The 20146-nt window shown below is 38.7% G+C and overlaps 1 protein-coding gene across 5 annotated transcripts in view; it reads right to left on the reverse strand.

Moving 5' to 3' along the window:
- Positions 1 to 19699, reverse strand: part of KDM5D (lysine demethylase 5D) — a 45088-nt gene extending 25389 nt beyond the window's left edge. For 3 of the 5 annotated variants that reach the window (XM_063721471.1, XM_054545294.2, XM_054545295.2), the window contains exons 1-11: positions 19431 to 19552; positions 19145 to 19313; positions 17914 to 17991; positions 16485 to 16607; positions 16070 to 16240; positions 14262 to 14396; positions 10295 to 10424; positions 10026 to 10171; positions 1498 to 1656; positions 960 to 1079; positions 686 to 844 (exon numbers count right to left, since the gene is read on the reverse strand). In XM_063721471.1, the coding sequence (XP_063577541.1) occupies positions 686 to 844; positions 960 to 1079; positions 1498 to 1656; positions 10026 to 10171; positions 10295 to 10424; positions 14262 to 14396; positions 16070 to 16240; positions 16485 to 16607; positions 17914 to 17991; positions 19145 to 19294 (1371 nt within the window). In that variant the 5' untranslated portion in view covers positions 19295 to 19313; positions 19431 to 19552. Of the gene's footprint in view, positions 1 to 685; positions 845 to 959; positions 1080 to 1497; positions 1657 to 10025; positions 10172 to 10294; positions 10425 to 14261; positions 14397 to 16069; positions 16241 to 16484; positions 16608 to 17913; positions 17992 to 19144; positions 19314 to 19430 lie in introns of all 5 variants that reach the window. The other 2 variants (XM_054545292.2, XM_054545293.2) reach the window with 2 other exon arrangements.
- Positions 19700 to 20146: the final 447 nt, after the last annotated feature.

A 20146-nucleotide genomic window follows, 5' to 3' on the forward strand; every position in this document is an offset into this window, starting at 1 on the left:
ACAATGCCAAATACTAATTCTTTTGGTTCTGGCTAACATGGTAAAACAGCAATTATAATAGAATTAATTTCTCAAATGTTCAAATAATGCATAAGGACGGTTACATTTTAGCTTTCTCTCCCCAAATTATGTTACTTCAGGCATTATTTTTTTTGGTTCTCCACTGTGGAAGAAATGTGAATGTGATGAGTCAGAATTTAGGATGGCTGTATGGGTTTCTTTGACTAATACAAGAAATCACCTTGTAATGAAGAATGAAATCAGTGGTTTCTGCATTACTCCATGTGTTTGACATGAACACAAATTGATACACTTAACAAAGGCACTTCTTTCTGCCCTTCCAAATATTTCAAAATAAGCTGGTCATAGTACTTGTTTTTCATAAAAAGATGGTAAGCTTCCAATATTTAGATTTAAGGAAAGGTGAAGGAACACTATAGCTCTTCATTGATAATATCAAGATTTATACTGTTCCTTTTATCTATCTCCATCAGAGTTTCAAGAAAAAAAAAATATGATGACTGTCCATATTCTGGTTCACTGACAGATCATCCAATATCATCAAACCTCATCATTATCCCAAATATGTGAAGACAACACTGTGCGGGAGAACCTATGAAAGTAATTTTACATGCCAAAATGAGTTTCCCTAGTTAAAGTTAACATGAACTACCAACCATATTACCTTCTCCTCAGGAGATAAGTTTCGTTTGCTACTGCTGACAGGAAAGCCACTGCCAAATTCTTTGGAATGAATATCAGCTCCATATTCAACTGTCACATCTTCCTCAATGCTGCTCACCAGCCTCCAGAATTCCTTCTCTACAAGTTCTGTAGGCACCATCTGTGAAAACACGTGTAAAAGATTATCATAGCCCACTATACTTTGGACTCATGCCTCCATGACAACTAAGACCACCACAACAGAATCCCTATAGTCCAGCCCTCAGATCACATACATGTACAGGCATGTTGAAATAGTCGGACTTGAAGGAATCAGCCATTTCACCAAAACTCTGCAAAGTGTACTCCTGGGTAGCCTGTTCAAATCCAAAAGCTTCAGGAGGCTGTTTACACTCCTGAAATAAAATATATTTCAGCAAGAGAAAGGGAATAAAGATCCAAAAAAACAGGAGAGCTAAGGGGAGATCAAGTTTTCATGTTACATTCAATATCTCATGTGATAATTCTGCATTTTCATATGATTCCAGGTAGGTTTGTTTCTTCAGTAGGTATTAAACATTATTTCCTAATCTTTCCTAATATACTTTATGCCACCTGAATTACAGTCCCTTGCCTCTGGTTCACTCATCTCCATCATTCTAGAGTTAGTGTGTCCAGTCATTCTTGCATAGTAGCTCACTGATAGCTTAATCAAAACCTAACACAAATATTAACTTATAAAAGGGCAGAAACTACCTCCCCAAAATCCAGAAGGGTAGATTACAGAAAATCACCAACCAAAAATAAAGCATCCGTGGTTAAGACAGATCTTACCGCCAAGATACATTTTGGGCACCTCCAGATGCCTCTGGGGATTTCAGGAAGGGGTGGTAACAAGCAGAAGATGTGGTAATTGTCATCACAGCCATCACAGAAAAGAAGCTTATCATCTTCATCCCCACGGGAGCATACTTGGCAAATATATGAGTCAATCTACCAAAAAATAAAAAAAAAAAAAGTAAAAAAATCAGCTGCTTGTTCCATGATACCTTATCGCAGGTTTCTAGACCATTCATGAACATCTATCATTAGTCAGTAACTATACAGTGTTGTATTTATGAGTTTACTACCTAGTGCAAACTATGACAGGAAATAATTACACTATAATACAGTAAGTTAATAAAGAAACCATGGGAGGCAAAGTAGACTTTTTATAGAGGTTCAACGGTGTAAACAAAAATCATAAACGGATAAAGCAGCACAGATCAGGGAATTACATACAGTTAAAAATTTAACTGCCACAGAGGGCAAGTTGAACATAAAAAGGTCAAGTGACCGAGTATCCAGCAATACTTGTTCCTCTGGTGAAAAGTTTGGTAGATGTCTACCTTCATTATAAACAGTATCTTAGATTAGGTGATGAATTATAAATAGTCACTCAAGTAGTATGTCACAGAAGAGAAACAAGAAGCAAAGGCTAAATAACTTGATTCTTACATACCATTGAAAAAAATCTAGTAATAATTACCAGTTTAAAAAGAAAACGCAGTGATAAAATTTTTAGGAGGGTACACTCACATTTTGAAACAATTACCTTCAACAAGTAGGATGGGCTTTTCTACAAGAATCTAGAAGTAAACTGATCAATAAAGAGAAAATTTTAAAGATAACTCAATAGCAGAAGAAACTGTGTGAAAATATAAATATATTTTTAAATATATACACACACATACACACATAAATTATATATGTGTATATATACATGCATATATACACATACATATGCATGCATATTACAAATCAGAATATTTATAAATATAAGAGGCCAGGTGCGGTGGCTCAAACTTGTAATCCCAGCAGTTTGGGAGGCCAAGGCCGGCGGATTGCTTGAGCTCAGGAGTTCACAACAAGCCTGGACAACAAGGTCAAACCTCATCTCTACTAAAATAAAAAAAAATTAGCAGGGTATGGCGGCATGCACCTATAGTCCCAGCTACTTGGGAGGCTGAGGCAGGAGAATTGCTTGAACCCTGGAGGCGGAGGTTGCAGTGAGCTGAGAGCACGCCAGTGCAGTCCAGCCTGGGGGACAGTGACATTCCATCTCACACAAAAAAAAAAAAAAAATTCAACAGAATTATCAGGAAAAGATTTCATAAAATAAAAATCTTTTAAACTTATGAAAGATGCTCAATATACAAAATTGTAAACCAGGGAAATGCAAATAAAAATTATAATGAAATACTACACATCTCCCAGAATGGCTAAAATGAAAATGAAACTGTCAATTCTAAGTGTTAGTGAGGCCATGTTGTAACCAGAACTGGCATCCAATACTAGCTGATTAGTTTCTAGTCAATCATTTGTAAAAATAGTCTGACAATAATCCACTACTGAAAATACAGTCTCAGTCACAGCAATTCAATCCTGTCTATTTAGGTAACAGAAATGTCTACATACGTTACCTAGAAACATATACTTTAATATTCACAGAATTATTTGAAATAGCCAAAAACTGGTAACTACCAAAAGTTGAATGGTAAAACAGGTAGAAAAAAAGCTATGCCTAACAAAACTACACTTAATAGAACACAAGCGTGAGCATTAATAGAACCATATAAATGAATTTTTTGAACCACTAAACAAAGAAGCCAATACAAAAGGGGTGATTAATTGAAAGTACACAAACAAGTAAAACTAATCCAGATATTTTTGTGTATGTGTGATATGCAGAAATAGAAACAAAAGCAATGGAATGAAGTGAACTACTAGCTGTAAGGGTTAGAAAGTAGTGATCAATGACTCCCAGACTTCAAGCTTGAGGACAGCTCTACCTTGTGTCTACAAAATGAAAAACAGTAAGACAAGTGGGAACAGGACAGTGGTAGTAAACATGATCTCCCAACCATCAGGTGGAAATGACTAAGAGAAACACAGGAATTTGCAGCTCAAAACAGAAGTCTGTTTGAGAACAAAATTTCTGGAAACATCATTTACATAAAGGAAAGGCAAACAAGGAGGAGGAGCCAAGATGGCCAAATAGGAGCAGCTCCAGTCTACAGCTCCCAGCATGAGCGGCGCAGAAGATGGGTGATTTCTGCATTTCCATCTGAGGTACCGGGTTCATCTCACTAGGGAGTGCCAGACAGTGAGTGCAGCACAGTGGTTGCAGCGCACTGTGCACCAGCCGAATTAGGGCGAAGCATTGCTTCACTCGGGAAGCGCAAGGGGTCAGGGAGTTCCCGTTCCTGCTCAAGGAAAGGGGCGACAGACGGCACCTGGAAAATCGCGCCACTCCCACCCAAATACTGCTCTTTTCCGACGGGCTTAGGAAACAGTGCACCAGGAGATTATATCCCGCACCTGGCTCGGAGGGTCCTACGCCCACGGAGTCTTGCTGATTGCTAGCACAGCAGTCTGAGATCAAACTGCAAGGCCGCAGTGAGGCTGGGGGAGGGGCGCCCGCCATTGCCCAGGCTTGCTTAGGTAAACAAAGCAGGTGGGAAGCTTGAACTGGGTGGAGCCCACCACAGCTCAAGGAGGCCTGCCTGCCTCTGTAGGCTCCACCTCTGGGGGCAGGGCACAGACAAACAAAAAGACAGCAGTAACCTCTGCAGACTTAAATGTCCCTGTCTGACAGCTTTAAGGAGAGCAGTGGTTCTCCCAGCATGCAGCTGGAGATCAGAGAACAGGCAGACTGCCTCCTCAAGTGGGTCCCTGACCCCTGACCCCCAACCAGCCTAACTGGGCAGCACCCCCCAGTAGGGGCAGACTGACACCTCACACAGCCGGGTACTACTCTGAGACAAAATTTCCTGAGGAATGATCAGACAGCAGCATTCGCAGATCACAAAAATCCGCGGTTCTGCAGACACCGCTGCTGATACCCAGGCAAACAGGGTCTGGAGTGGACCTCTAGCAAAGTCCAACAGACCTGCAGCTGAGGGTCCTGTCTGTTAGAAGGAAAACTAACAAACAGCAAGGACATCCACACCAAAAACCCATCTGTACAACACCATCATCAAAGACCAAAAGTAGTTACAACCAAAAAGATGGGGAAAAAACAGAGCAGAAAAACTGGAAACTCTAAAAAGCAGAGCGCTTCTCCTCCTCCAAAGAACGCAGTTCCTCACCAGCAATGGAACAAAGCTGGACGGACAATGACTTTGACGAGTTGAGAGAAGGCTTCAGACGATCAAACTACTCTGAGCTACAGGAGGAAATTCAAACTAAAGGCAAAGAAGTTGAAAACTTTGAAAAAACTTTAGAAGAATGTATAACTAGAATAACCAATACAGAGAAGTGCTTAAAGGAGCTGATGGAGCTGAAAGCCAAGGCTCGAGAACTACGTGAAGAATGCAGAAGCCTCAGGAGCCGATGCGACCAACTGGAAGAAACGGTATCAGTGATTGAAGATGAAACGAATGAAATGAATTGAGAAGGGAACTTTAGAGAAAAGAGAATAAAAAGAAAGGAACAAAGCCTCCAAGAAATATGGGACTATGTGAAAAGAACAAATCTGGGTCTGATTGGTGTACCTGAAAGTGACAGGGAGAATGGAACCAAATTGGAAAACACTCTGCAGGATATTATCCAAGAGAATTTCCCCAATCTAGCAAGGCAGGCCAACATTCAGATTCAGGAAATACAGAGAACACCACAGAGATACTCCTCGAGAAGAGCAACTCCAAGACACATAATTGTCAGATTCACCAAAGTTGAAATGATGGAAAAAATGTTAAGAGCAGCCAGAGAGAAAGGTCGGGTTACCATCAAAGGGAAGCCCATCAGACTAACAGCAGAACTCTTGGCAGAAAGCCTACAAGCCAGAAGAGAGTGGGGGCCAATATTCAACAGTCTTCAAGAAAAGAATTTTCAACCCACAATTTTATATCCAGCCAAACTAAGCTTCATAAGTGAAGGAGAAATAAAATACTTTACAGACAAGCAAATGCTGAGAGATTTTGTCACCACCAGGCCTGCCCTAAAAGAGCTCCTGAAGGAAGCACTAAACATAGAGAGGCACAACCAGTACCAGCTGCTGCAAAATCATGCCAAAATGTAAAGACCATCGAGACTAGGAAGAAGCTGCATCAACTAACGAGCAAAATAAACAGCTAACATCATAATGACAGGATCAAATTCACACATAATAGTATTAACTTTAAATGTAAATGGGCTAAATGCTCCAATTAAAAGACACAGACTGGCAAATTGGATAAACAGTCAAGACCCATCAGTGTGCTGTATTCAGGAAACCCATCTCACGTGCAGACACACACATAGTCTCAAACTAAAAGGATGGAGGAAGATCTACCAAGCAAATGGAAAACAAAAAAAGGCAGGGGTTGCAATCCCTACTCTCTGATAAAACAGACTTTAAACCAACAAAGATCAAAAGAGACAAAGAAGGCCATTACATAATAGTAAAGGGATCAATTCAACAAGAAGAGCTAACTATCCTATCTATGCACCTAATACAGGAGCAGTCAGATTCCAAAGCAAGTCCTGAGCGACCTACAAAGAGACTTAGACTCCCACACAATAATAATGGGAGACTTTAACACCCCACTGTCAACATTAGACAGATCAATAAGACAGAAAGTTAACAAGGATACCCAGGAACTGAACTCAGCTCTGCACCAAGCAGACCTAATAGACATCTACAGAACTCTCCACCACAAATCAACAGAATATACATTTTTTTCAGCACCACACCACACCCATTCCAAAATTGACCACATAGTTGGAAGTAAAGCTCTCCTCAGCAAATGTAAAAGAACAGAAATTATAACTGTCTCTCAGACCACAGTGAAGTCAAACTAGAATTTAGGATTAAGAAACTCACTCAAAACCACTCAAGTACATGGAAACTGAACAACCTGCTCCTGAATGACTACTGTGTACATAACGAAATGAAGGCAGAAAAAGATGTTCTTTGAAACCAACGAGAACAAAGACACATCATAACAGAATCTCTGGGACACATTCAAAGCAGTGTGTAGAGGGAAATTTATAGCACTAAACACCCAAAAGAGAAAGCAGGAAAGATCCAAAATTGACACCCTAGCATCACAATTAAAATAACTAGAAAAGCAAGAGCAAACACATTCAAAAGCTAGCAGAAGGCAAGAAATAACTAAAATCAGAGCAGAACTGAAGGAAATAGAGACACAAGAAACCCTTCAAAAAATTAATGAATCCAGGAGCTGGTTTTCTGAAAGAATCAACAAAACTGATAGACTGCTAGCAAGACTAATAAAGAAAAAAAGAGAGAAGAATCAAATAGACGCAATCAAAATTGATAAAGGGGATATCACCACCAATCCCACAGAAATACAAACTACCATCAGAGAATACTACAAACACCTCTATGCAAATAAACTAGAAAATCTAGAAGAAACGGATAAATTCCTTGACACATACACTCTCCCAAGACTAAACAAGGAAGAAGTTGAATCTCTGAATAGACCAATAACAGGATCTGAAATTCTGGCAATAATCAACAGCTTACCCACCAAGGACTGTCCAGGACCAGATGGATTCACAGCCGAATTCTACCAGAGATACAAGGAGGAACTGGTACCATTCCTTCTGAAACTATTCCAATCAATAGAAAAAGAGGGACTCCTCCCTAACTCATTTTATGAGGCCAGCATCATCCTGATACCAAAGCCAGGCAGAGACACAACCAGAAAAGAGAATTTTAGACCAATATCCTTGATGAACATTGATGCAAAAATCTTCAATAAAATACTGGCAAACAGAATCCAGCAGCACATCAAAAAGCTTATCCACCATCATCAAGTTGGCTTCACCCCTGGGATGCAAGGCTGGTTCAATATACTCAAATCAATACATGCAATCCAGCATATAAACAGAACCAAAGACAAAAGCCACGACTATCTCAATAGATGCAGAAAAGGCCTTTGACAAAATTCAACAATGCTTCATGCTAAAAACTCTCAATAAATTAGGTATTGATGGGACGTATCTCAAAATAATAAGAGCTATCTATGACAAACCCACAGCCAATATCATACTGAATGGGCAAAAACTGGAAACATTCCCTTTGAAAACTGGCACAAAACAGGGATGCCCCCTCTCACCACTCTTATTCAACATAGTGTTGGAAGTTCTGGCCAGCAATTAGTCAGAGAAGGAAATAAAGGGTATTCAATTAGGAAAAGAGGAAATCAAATTGTCCCTGTTTGCAGACGACATGATTTTATATCCAGAAAGCCCCATTGTCTCAGCCCAAATTCTCCTTAAGCTGATAAGCAACTTCAGCAAAGTCTCAGGATACAAAATCAATGTACAAAAATCACAAGCATTCTTATACACAAATAACAAACAAACAGAGAGCCAAATCACGAGTGAACTCCCATTCACAACTGCTTCAAAGAGAATAAAATACTTAGGAATCCAACTTACAAGGGACATGAAGGACCTCTTCAAGGAGAACTATAAACCACTGCTCAATGAAATAAAAGAGGACACAAACAAATGGAAGAACATTCCATGCTCATGGGTAGGAAGAATCAGTATCGTGAAAATGGCCATACTGCCCAAGGTAATTTATAGATTCAATGCTATCCCCATCAAGCTACCAATGACTTTCTTCACAGAATTGGAAAAAACTACTTTAAAGTTCATATGGAACCAAAAAAGAGCCCGCATCATCAAGTCAATCCTAAGCCAAAAGAACAAAGCTGGAGGCATCACGCTACCTGACTTCAAACTATACTACAAGGCTACAGTAACAAAAACAGCATGGTACTTGTACCAAAACAGAGATACAGATCAATGGAATGGAACAGAGCCCTCAGAAATAACGCCGCATATCTACAAAATGGGAGAAAATTTTCGCAACCTACTCATCTGACAAAGGGCTAATATCCAGAATCTACAATGAACTCCAACAAATTTACAAGAAAAAAACAAACAACCCCATCAAAAAGTGGGCGAAGGATATGAACAGACACTTCTCAAAAGAAGACATTTATGCAGCCAAAAGACCCATGAAAAAATGCTCATCATCACTGGCCATCAGAGAAATGCAAATCAAAACCACAATGAGATACCATCTCACACCCGTTAGAATGGCGATCATTAAAAAGTCAGGAAACAACAGGTGCTGGAGAGCATGTGGAGAAACAGGAACACTTTTACACTGTTAGTGGGACTGTAAACTAGTTCAACCATTGTGGAAGTTAGTGTGGCGATTCCTCAGGGATCCAGAACTAGAAATGGGTATATCCCATTACTGGGTATATACCCAAAGGACTATAAATCATGCTGCTATAAAGACTCATGCACACGTATGTTTACTGCAGCACTATTCACAATAGCAAAGACTTGGAACCAACCCAAATGTCCAACAATGATAGACTGGATTAAGAAAATGTGGCACATATACACCATGGACTACTATGCAGCCATTAAAAATGATGAGTTCATGTCCTTTGTAGGGACATGGATGAAATTGGAAATCATCATTCTCAGTAAACTATTGCAAGGACAAAAAAACAACCACCACATGTTCTCACTCATAGATGGGAATTGAACAATGAGAACACATGGACACAGGAAGGGGAACATCACACTCTGGGGACTGTTGTGGGGTTGGGGGAGGGGGGAGGGATAGCATTAGGAGATATACCTAATGCTAAATGGCGAGTTACTGGGTGCAGCACATCAGCATGGCACATGTATACATATGTAACTAATCTGCACATTGTGCACATGTACCCTAAAACTTAAAGTATAATAATAATTAAAAAAAAAACGAAAGGCAAGCAAAAATTATCAAAACAGGTTGAAATTAGCTAAAGAGTAAGGAGGAAGGTAGGAATTTTTGTCTTTTTTTTTTTTCTTGTAGTGCAGACTTAAATATATAAGACCTTATAAAAATCTTCCAAGTGAGATGTAGAAAGAGTAAAAGAAGATGTAAACATACAAGGGACAAAAGTAAAACAAGGTAATAGAAAACTGTCACTACTATATGAAATGTGATGATTTGAGAGTCTGGAGGAATTTGCCAAAAACAAACAGCTCTTTAACGTAATTTATATCGGCTCACATTATCTCCTATATTAAGCTGTAAAAGTTCAGAAAATGCTAATAGAGTTGAAAAACAGTACAGTTTGGTGAAAAGTTCTATCTAAAAAGACATAAAAATTTTGCTTTTCACTTTAGTTATCTTAATAAATTTCCTCCCCTATCTAGCCACCTGTCTCTTCAGATAAAGGGCTCATAAATAAGAAGAAAGAAGGAAAGAAAAAAGAAAAGTATGATGAATTCATTTTAGGTTCAATCTAATCTTGCAGTTCAAAGTAGAATATTACAAAATCATGAGTCCTTACAAACTGGGCACTGCTGTGATTCTTCCGTAGTTGCATGGTCGTCTTAGTGCAGGGCTCTAGGCTCAAGTGCTGTTTGAGCAATGTTGATGACACGTTCCCACCTCCACTTCGCTCATCCTTCACCGTAACAGTTGGGGGGCATGTGACTAGGGAAGTGAAAAACAACTCTGAAAACAATCCTCTCCTGCATCAAGATTACCAAACTATTTCTCCCATGAAACTTTACTATTTTACCCCTCACACTTCCCCAGTCTGTTAAAGTTCCTCACCTTTCTTATGCACAGTCTTATCCTTGTCCTTAGCCATAAGGCCCAAGCCCATCATTTTGGGACCTGGCCCATAGATCTGTAACTTCTTTAGCTCTGGATTCTTCTCAATGTCCTCCTCTGTAGGCTCTGGCTGTTTAAAAAAGATTCAAACAACGAAGTTAGCTTTACATATACAGGCATAAATATGTTATGGGCAAGGTCTAGACAAGTCACATGGGCTAAAATCAACTGACAGCCTTTTATCCATTTTTGAATGTTTATTAATCACATTTTTACTGTGAGTGTGTTATGGCCAGGTAGGAGCAAATGGATAAATTTGGAAAGCAATGAAGTTTCTCAACTTTGTTCATGTTATGAAAGAAATGACAAAATACTCCTAGGCTTGCAAGGCTAGTGAAGCTTAAATGTCATAAATTCATACCTTACAACAGAGAATTTTGTAATTAAAAATAAGCCCCACTCTGCAACTGAGTTGAAGATGGAAATGGTTAAAACGGAAAAATTCTATTCCATTTAAACTCACATCATTAGAATAATAACTGTTTTCAGACCAAAATATAATCACAAACCTGGGAAAATGGAAACCCATTAAGTATCAAAATACAAATCATATACCATATATATTATATACCATTTTCAGCACTTGTCTCTTCTTAGAGGACACTGTAAAATATATTTTATCAATGTTTAAAATAATTTGCTATATTTTGAAATTAAGCTCTATTACATTTTCCATTTATTTTAAAGCTTTATTCTTACAAATTTTCTCCTATACAGAGGTAAGTTTTCTTCTATTTATACAAACACACACATATACACAGAGAGACACAGTAACATATTTTATACTTTTCTTTTATTCCCACAGCAATTTCTGCAAGCAGAAACATACATTGTATTACAATGTCTATGAGAATACATAGCTTATTATAATACTGTTCCACAAATCATTTAACTAACTTTTTAATTATACAACATTGAGGCTGTTTCCCACTTTTTGACATTCTGAAGAGCTAAGTAACTAACTGTATTAATCTAATTTTTATTTTATATACCTTAGATTGTTTTGACATTTCTGGGGTACCTTGTGAGCTAGGGAGACCAGCTCTTTCACAGCTGGCTAAACTAAACCATACCTTTACCATATAAACCAAACAATCCTGAGTCCAAACCTCTAACTATTTGCTTTATTTAACTATCATATACAGCCAGTATTTCCCCTCCTGTAAATCAACTCAGAGCCATGTACCAGAAACCTACTGGCATCCACTATGCCCCACAGAGCACTGGAATTATTCTAACAAACTAGCCAATTCTGACATTTGATTGCCGTGCTTTGCCTGTCTCACAGAAATACCAATAAAGGCTGCGACCTGTGCCTTTCACCTTAGCTTTTACCTCCTGACTGACTACTGTGGCTCTGTGTGGTATGTCGTACATCTCATTTGGAAACAAACAGTCAGCAACGCTAAACTTTTAGCATTGACCTCTCCATCTCATCATTACTGAATCATGTCTATAAATTAAGACTCAGGCACAAATCATTAGTACCCATGTACTTGCTGCATTATTTTTCTCAAAAGATAATTAACAGAAGTTAAGCAGAAAGACATAAACATTTAAAATTTTAGTTAACTTCAAATTTTAATTTTAATACAACCCTTCACTACTACAAAGAGTGCACACAATGCCTAGTTCCTCATATCCTTGACACATTTTGACCTTTTCCTATCAGTTATGTGAAAGTGATATGTGGTTACTTCATATTTTCAATTTATAAGTGAGGTTAAACACTTTTGATTTATTATTCATCCGGGCTGCTAGAGAAAGAAACTTGAAAATAAGCTATGATAAAAAAGAAAAGATTCAATCAGTTTTGTGCTTCTACAACTTTTAGGCACAATACATAATTTTATACACATGCACGTTATATATTTTACATTAATGTTACATAGGTTATTTCTAACTATTAAATACTTTTTAAAAGAGCTGATATTTGCTTGTTTTAAAATAAAGTAATACCATACTACTCTACATTTCGGACAGTCTACTACCCATTCTTGAATTACAAATACACATAAAATACAAAAGATGTGTTAGTCCTCATGTCTCCTTGCTTGCTTTATGCAGAATTTGTAACTTTTTTTCTTTATATTTTGGAAGTACTATCGATTTTTGTAAACCATACAGTTTTCAATTTTGTTTTTGTTTTTGTTTTTGACAGTCTTGCTCAGTCACCCAGGCTGGAGTGCAGTGGAATGATCTTGGCTCACTGCAACCTCTGTCTTCCAGGCTCAAGTGATTCTCATGTCTCAGCCTCCTGAGAAGCTAGGATTACAACTGCCTGCCACCACACCCACTTCATTTTCATATTTTTAATAGAGATGGGGTTTCATCACATGGGACAGGCTGTTCTCAAATTGCAGACCCTGTGTAATCCACCCAACCCAGCCTCCTAAAATTCTGGGATTATAGGCTCAGAGCCACTGTGCCTGGCCCAACAATTTTTAAAACCTTTCCTGCAAAGTGGACAATGAACTCCCCCTGCCAAAAAAGGCCCAACAATTTTTAAAACTTTTCCAGCAAAGTGGACAATGAACTCCCCCTGCCAAAAAAGGGTCTAAGGAACCATTTTATCTGGAAAAATGTTTAGACCGTTTACTGGTATTTACAACTTGAAACAAATTTTACTCGTCTCCTAGTTATTACATGTTCATTTTTCTTATTCAGTTTTTTTCCAGACATAGTTCTTATTATAAAAAACTAAAGTACTAATACAGAATCCATCTGCATTTCGATAATCTTAACTAGATAAAATTTCTCACTTTGGTCTAATTTCTAATATTACAATTTCTCAAAATTTAAATATCGTTAGAATTATCCAGAAAACACCTAAGGATACACAACATTGTCTTATTTTAAGGTATTTCAGAAATAAAAACATCCAAATCTTATGAATATGTTGTATATGGAGCAGTGAAAACACACTTACATAAAAGTTATTAAAAACATATTGTTTATATTTTTCATTTTCTGAATATTATGATGTTTTAACATCTTAAATCTTTCTGGCTAGGAGAGATTGTCCTCCCAGGGTTACCTACTCCTACAAATACCAAATGGCTCACCCAGGAGTATGCCTTTAATGTGTCTTTAATATGTTCACTGACAAATCCAAAGCTAATCCTCATCTATTCAGCCCATACAATTCATGAGGCAAAGTTCCTCTGCCTTAATTCTAGGGTCAGGAAACTAGGGAATACTGCTATAGCCTACAGCCTGCCAAAATTATTCAAACTAGCCAATCCTATACTTTTTATCCTGCTCTGTCTTGCCTTTCCCTTGGTAAACCAAATATAGGCTACGGCCTACGTGCTTTTCTTATTCCTGCTTCTTCTGCATGTCCAAGACGGGTTTCCCCTCTAGCACTGTGTAGCACATAGTGACTACCTCTCTAAGGCCTGTGATAATAATAAACTTTGCTTTCCTGAGTCTCTCTGGTCACACCTACTGACCATCACATGGAAGACCGTAGAATAAAACCAACAGTTAACAATAACTAACTTGTACAGTGTGCTTTGAAAAATCATTCCAAGATTCACAGAAATTAACAATACCTTATAACCCGGCATAGCGGCTAACCCATGTAACCCCAGCTACTCCAAAGGCTATATAGAGGGAGAATCACTTAAGCCTAGGAGTTCGAGAACAGCCTGGCAACACAGTAAGACCCCATCATTTAAAACAATGGCAATGCATTTTCTTTTAAAATGTATAAAAGCAAAACTACAAAGACAAAATATTATAAACCATACCTATGAACAAAATAACTCATAATTCATTTCAATTAATTTTATCTTGAACCAGGCATATGTAAAACAATGCATTCAGCAATGAATTTTCCCCAATATCAAGGTCTAGATGAACCTTCTCAGCTATAGAAAGAATAACAGGAATAACAGTCACTCACATCAGGCTGTAGCCTTTTTGCCCGTCGACTGTAGCTGCTGAACTTTGAAGGTTGCACAGATTGTCTAAGGGGGATGCTGTGGGGCTTGTATTCCTTATCTTTTACCTCATTGTCAAACGGGTGTGTGTTACACTGCTAGAGAGAAAAAAAATGTAGAATCAGAAATTAAGTCATATTTGTAATTAGTGATTCCTTCATTTACAACTCTAGCAAATAAAGCTGTAGTTCTTTCTAAATTACACAGGTCCACTCCTCTTGTTCTTTGGATAGAACACATATCCTGAAAATTCTCATGCCTTTGCTTATGAATGAGCAGCACAGAATATGAAAGAACATGGTCTTTGGACTGTCTTGATATCAATCTGGGTTTTTACTCTTATTCTTTGCGTGCTTTCAGCAAACATTCTGAACCTCTCCCTTTGTGCTTCAATTTCCTGGATGAAAAACAAGTAATAAAAATACTCAATCTGGCTGGGTGTGGTGGCTCAAGTCTATAATCCCAGAACTTTGGGAGGTTGAGGCAGGTGGATCATGGGGTCAAGAGATCAAGACCATTCTGGCCAAATGGTGAAACCCTGTCTGAGTAAAATACAAAGGTTAGTAGAGCCTGGATGACAGAGTGAGACTCTGTCTCAAAAAACAAAACAAAAACAAAAATACTGAATCTTTAGAATTATGTACACTAGATGATACGTGCTTATAAACATAAATACAAAGTTTTTATAAAATATTTTAAAGTTTTATGGATAATAAAACCTAAAAACTGGCCAGTCGTGGTGGCTCACACCTGTAATCCCAACACTTTGGGAGGCTGAGTCAGGTGGATCACGAGATCAAAGGATCGAGAGAATATCCTGGCCAACATGGTAAAACTCCATCTCTACAAAAAATACAAAAATTAGCGGGCATGGTCATGTGCCTGTAGCCCCAGCTACTCAGGAGGCTGAGGCAGGAGAATCATTTTAACCCAGGAGGTAGAGGTTGCAATGAGCTGAGATCACCTGGCGAGAATGATACGCTGCCTCAAAAAAACAAACAAACAAACAAACAAAACAATTAAAAACTTATTATGCAAAAATACCCTGCTAAATCAGTTTCCACACCCTAAGTTAAACCCAAGTCACACCAAGCTTCTAACCTAAACTATCTTCAAGTGAACCAGCCTCATGAAAGCTTCGGAACTTCATTATCTTTTTCAGCCAGGCATGGTGGCTCACGCCTGCAATCTCAGCACTTTGAGAGGCTGAGGCAGGCAGATCACAAGGTTAGGAGATCAAGACCATCCTGGCTAAGACGGTGAAACCCTGTCTCTACTAAAAAAAAAATTAGCTAGGCGTGGTGGCAGTCCCCTGTAGTCCCAGCTACTTGGGAGGCTAAAGCAGAAGAATGGCGTGAACCCAGGAGGAGCTTGTAGTAAGCCAAGATCCCGCCACTGCACTCCAGCCTGGGCAACACAGCGAGACTCCATTTCAAAAAAAAAGATTATCTTTTTCACGTAAGATACTTAAAATAGGAAATGGTTTCCTCTAACTTCTAGTTTAAGATCTTCTCCATAAAAAGATCTCAGTAAACATCAACCTCATAAGATAGAAAGGTCACTCTAGTTCTTACTTATGTATAGTAGGAATAAAACTATGTCACATAATGAGGCTGCAAAATATTTTCTAGGGCCAATTCCTGGAACACCTTCACTCTAGAGATTTAGAATCTATAGACTCTGACTACTCAAGAGAGAAGTCCACTTCAAAGAGAAAATACAAAAGAAAACAAAATCACATCAGGCCACGAACCAGTTTAAGGGCCCTTACCACATGGTTGGCTCCAGACTGAAACATTTCATAGGGGTAAATAATGCGTTCATAATGTGATCGTAGCAGGGAGCCAATATTTTTGCCTGGTGGGTAGTGGAGACGCTGGGCAACTCGAGCCCACCGACGATCCTTGCAGATGGCTTCATAGCCACCTTCCTCTATCACGATCTGCAAGTATAAGAAACAATATGGATGAACTGTGAACAGACTGGAAAGGGCTACCAACACAGCAATGAGACTAGAATATCAGGGGCTCTGCCTTTCCCCCATCACCAATCATTCCGAGACCCAAAGATTATGTCAAGAAACGCTGCCAGGTTCTGTGTTCTTTCCTTTCCTGCCTAGTGTTTCCACCACAGAAGATCCTTGAGGCAAGGCTTTTTGTTTTTCCTTTAAAGTAGACTACTCTTACCTTACTAAGGCTGTAGAGGTCCAAGATCTTCCGCTCCACATTGGGAATCTTTAATGAGGAGCCTTGAATTTCCCAGAATTTTGCAATCTGATCCAAATAGTTCAATTTCACTCTAGTCTGGGCCTGGAAAGAGAGGGCCTTATAAGATTGGCATACTCCTTAACCTGACTTTGTCAAGTATGCAGTAAATGAACAAGTATTATTTTATGCTATCCACACTTCTCTACTAGAGTGCCGGAGCCCCAACTTCACTGTCTTATCTCACCAATGGTGTCCACAAAAAGCTCAAATAAGCTGAGTCTTTAATCTATAAAGAGCTAAGAATGTGCTGTCTTAGAATCAAAATCATATCTAAATTAAAGGACTTATTCTTGGACTTAAAGGTGGCTTGACCAAAAATATGTAGGCTCCAAGAGTATTTAGACTCAATACCATCAAGACACTCATTTAGAATGTACTGATATATAATTCAAAGAATTAAAATATTTTTCTAGTTCATGTAAAAAATCTGGACATGAAACCAGTTTCTGAATCATTGCTTTCTCACCCTAACTCATATGCAGCTTCTAGCTACTAATCATAGTCAAAATCCTAATAGTAAAAGAAAATGACAAATCATTCATATACTTTCTACGTTGAATACTAAACTGTGAAGACTGAGTTGACTGCTTTAAAAGCAAGCTTTGCCTCTGACATTTTATTAAAGCAGAACATTATGTAATACCATCACTCTGTTGCTGGATATTTAAAAGATCCTATTTCTTCTCTGAACTCTGCTTCTGTTAAAGAACTAAAAAAAGTTTACTGACACTGGGTGCACGGGCTCACACCTGTAACCCCAGCACTTTAGGAGGCCAAGGCGGGCAGATCACCTAATGTTAGGAGCTGGAGACCAGCTTGACCAAATGGGTGAAACTCCATCTCTACCAAAAATACAAAAATTAGCCTGGCATGCTGATGTGCACCTGTAATCTCTGCTACTTGGGAGGCTGAGGCAAGAGAATCCCTTGAACCCGGGAGGCGGAGGTTGCAGTGAGGCGAGATTCCACCACTGCACTCCAGCCTGGGAGACAGGGTGAGACTCTGTTTAAAAAAAAAAAAAAAAAATTCAGTCATTAAAATGTGAGTACGAGAAGACAAAATGGGAAAGGTACCGTCATTTTGATAGTTCTAACCTGAAACTATTGAACAGCAAAACAGTGCATCATTCTTCCTCAGAAATTTAAAGCCTTTGTATTCTACCATTTTTGTGGACATACATTATGTATTTTATAGAAGACCTTCTCCAAAATCAGTATTCTGGAAAATGGTGGTGTTCGGATTCAAATTTAATACATTAGATTTCAAAACTTAAGTTCTACATTATGAAACTACAACGGCAAGATTAGAGATCAGATTCCTTTAATAAAAGTGTGCCTCCCAATCTTACCTCCAGTTCATTTAGCCTTTGGATGCGAGGAGTAAATCTGAAATTGTCAACTTCTACTGCAAAAGGAGGCTGCCAGTCCTAGAAGAAAGCGTAAGGACCTGTTAACTATGGCACAGTAAAGGATGAAGACAGTGAAAACCACAATCATTTGTTCCCACTATTTTAAAAAAGTCTTCTGGTAACCGTTTTTGTACACAAGGGCCTCAAATGATTCCTTCTTCATAATCAAGATTAACTGGGAAAAAAAAAAAAAAAAAAAGGAAAAACCCTGCAAATCCAAAACTCTCCTTGACGTGTCCTTCGTAACAGACAAAAAAAAAAAAAAAAAAAAACCTGTATAATCTCAAGGCTAGAAAGCAACTTCCAAGGAATGACGCACATCTGAACAAACACTATGCTATTTAGGTTATGAGTTCTTACTAAAATAAAGATAAATGTAATGCAAATAAAACATTGTTTCATTTTTTAAACCTAAGCCATTATCTCTTCCCACTCTCAGCAGTATAAAAAAGTTTAATTCCGAATGCTGAGAAGTCCGAACATCCAAATAAAAATAACGTTGCAGCCTGGTTCAATATATGAGAAAAAAGCTGTATGCTCTGCGAAAACTTTTTGACTTCTCTGAATATTTTGCTAGTTGTTTACGACGACAGCCCAGACTCATTTCAGTTTACATTCTTAATTCAGTCAAACTTCTACAAGGTTCATTTAGTAGTTTTCAGTATAGCAAACCAAGATGGTCTACGTTTAATAATATAAATTTAATTGATGGCAAAGGATGCCACATCATTCCCATTCTTTGCTATATTTGTTACATACATCTAAGATCCTACCAAAGAATGAGAACACCAGTCCAAGTGGTTAATACCACAAGCTTATATAACTTGCTTCTGTCATAGCTCAAGCACTTCTGAGTAAGCTAATTTTTTTGCGGTTAAGTGTAATAAAAGCTTGTGTATGCCTAAACTATATTCAATAACAACAGAACGTAGAAATATCTGAATCTTTTATTTTTGTCCCTACAGCAGTCAGATATTTAGAACCCCGTGGAATGTGGCGATCTGATACTAATTTTCTGATGCCAGCTTGTTCTTGTCAGAAAAGTTAAATGAGAAATTTGGTGCTAAGGGTTTCTGGTCGTTAAGTGTAAATAACGCCTCGCCAAGCGGTAAACTGCCCCAACGTTCAAACCAAAGGCTACCCACTCTCAAGTTTTGTTTCAAAGACTTACTGCGGGTGGGCGGATTTTGCAGATGCCAGACTTCTCTGCTATGGGCCTTATTTTCGCAATGTAGCCTAGCGGGTCTTGGAATTCAGCCCAGCTAGGCTCAAAAACCGGGCATTCCGGCGGCGGCAGGAACTCGTCACACCCCGGTTCCATGTCGGACCTTAATGCTAAGCTGTAAAATAAGAATCACATCGTCTTTAATGACGCGCTGGTTCCTCCTACTAAAAGGCCTGGGGAAATTTCATTTTCTTGAGAACTTCAAGGTTACTTTAATCCCATAGCTGCTTACCAATCGCCAGGGATCCTAGCTTTACAACCACCATCTTGACCTCCGAGCCTTGCTGTGTGGTACGAGCCGTCTCACTCCGCGGATCGATTTTCCCGGCGCTATTTCCAAACCTGGGAGACCTTGTGCACCTTAGATAAAAGCTGAGGACGCAAGAGCGATTTTACAACAGAAAAACAGTAACAGAGCAGTCGCTGGACTGATATTAAACAGTACTCCGACGGAAGGAACGAGCAAGATAAAAATAGTATGGCCGGATCTTTTTCTGAAATGGGACCACTGCGCAAGTTACGCCTGCGTATTACAGGGAAGGACCGTAAAAGGGTCTGGTGCAGTTGAAAGAAGGATTTCTCGGAGAAAATTCCTCCTTTGCGGAAATGTCGGTAGAAACGCACCTTTTTTTTTTTTTTTTTTTTTTTTTTGCCAGTACAAACCGCCGGCCATATCCGTTCATGTGGAAGTGTTTACTAACATTCTGTGAAGACTCACTGGGTTTTCAGCTCGAGAACGTTCCTGTCACAAGACGTTTAGGAGGCAGGATTCCGGTACAATATATTTATGTTCTTGTAAACTGTTGCATTAACAGTGCACTTAAGGGGGCACATTTGTCGTTGGATTTTTTACGAACTCGAACTTAGACTTTAGGACGGGGAAAAGAAGTGCTAAATGTTTTTGAATAAAACCTTTACTGCACACGATAAACATCCCTTAAAAATCAC

The sequence above is a fragment of the Pongo abelii genome, chromosome Y (genome assembly GCF_028885655.2).
Source record: "Pongo abelii isolate AG06213 chromosome Y, NHGRI_mPonAbe1-v2.0_pri, whole genome shotgun sequence".
Taxonomy (NCBI): domain Eukaryota; kingdom Metazoa; phylum Chordata; class Mammalia; order Primates; family Hominidae; genus Pongo; species Pongo abelii.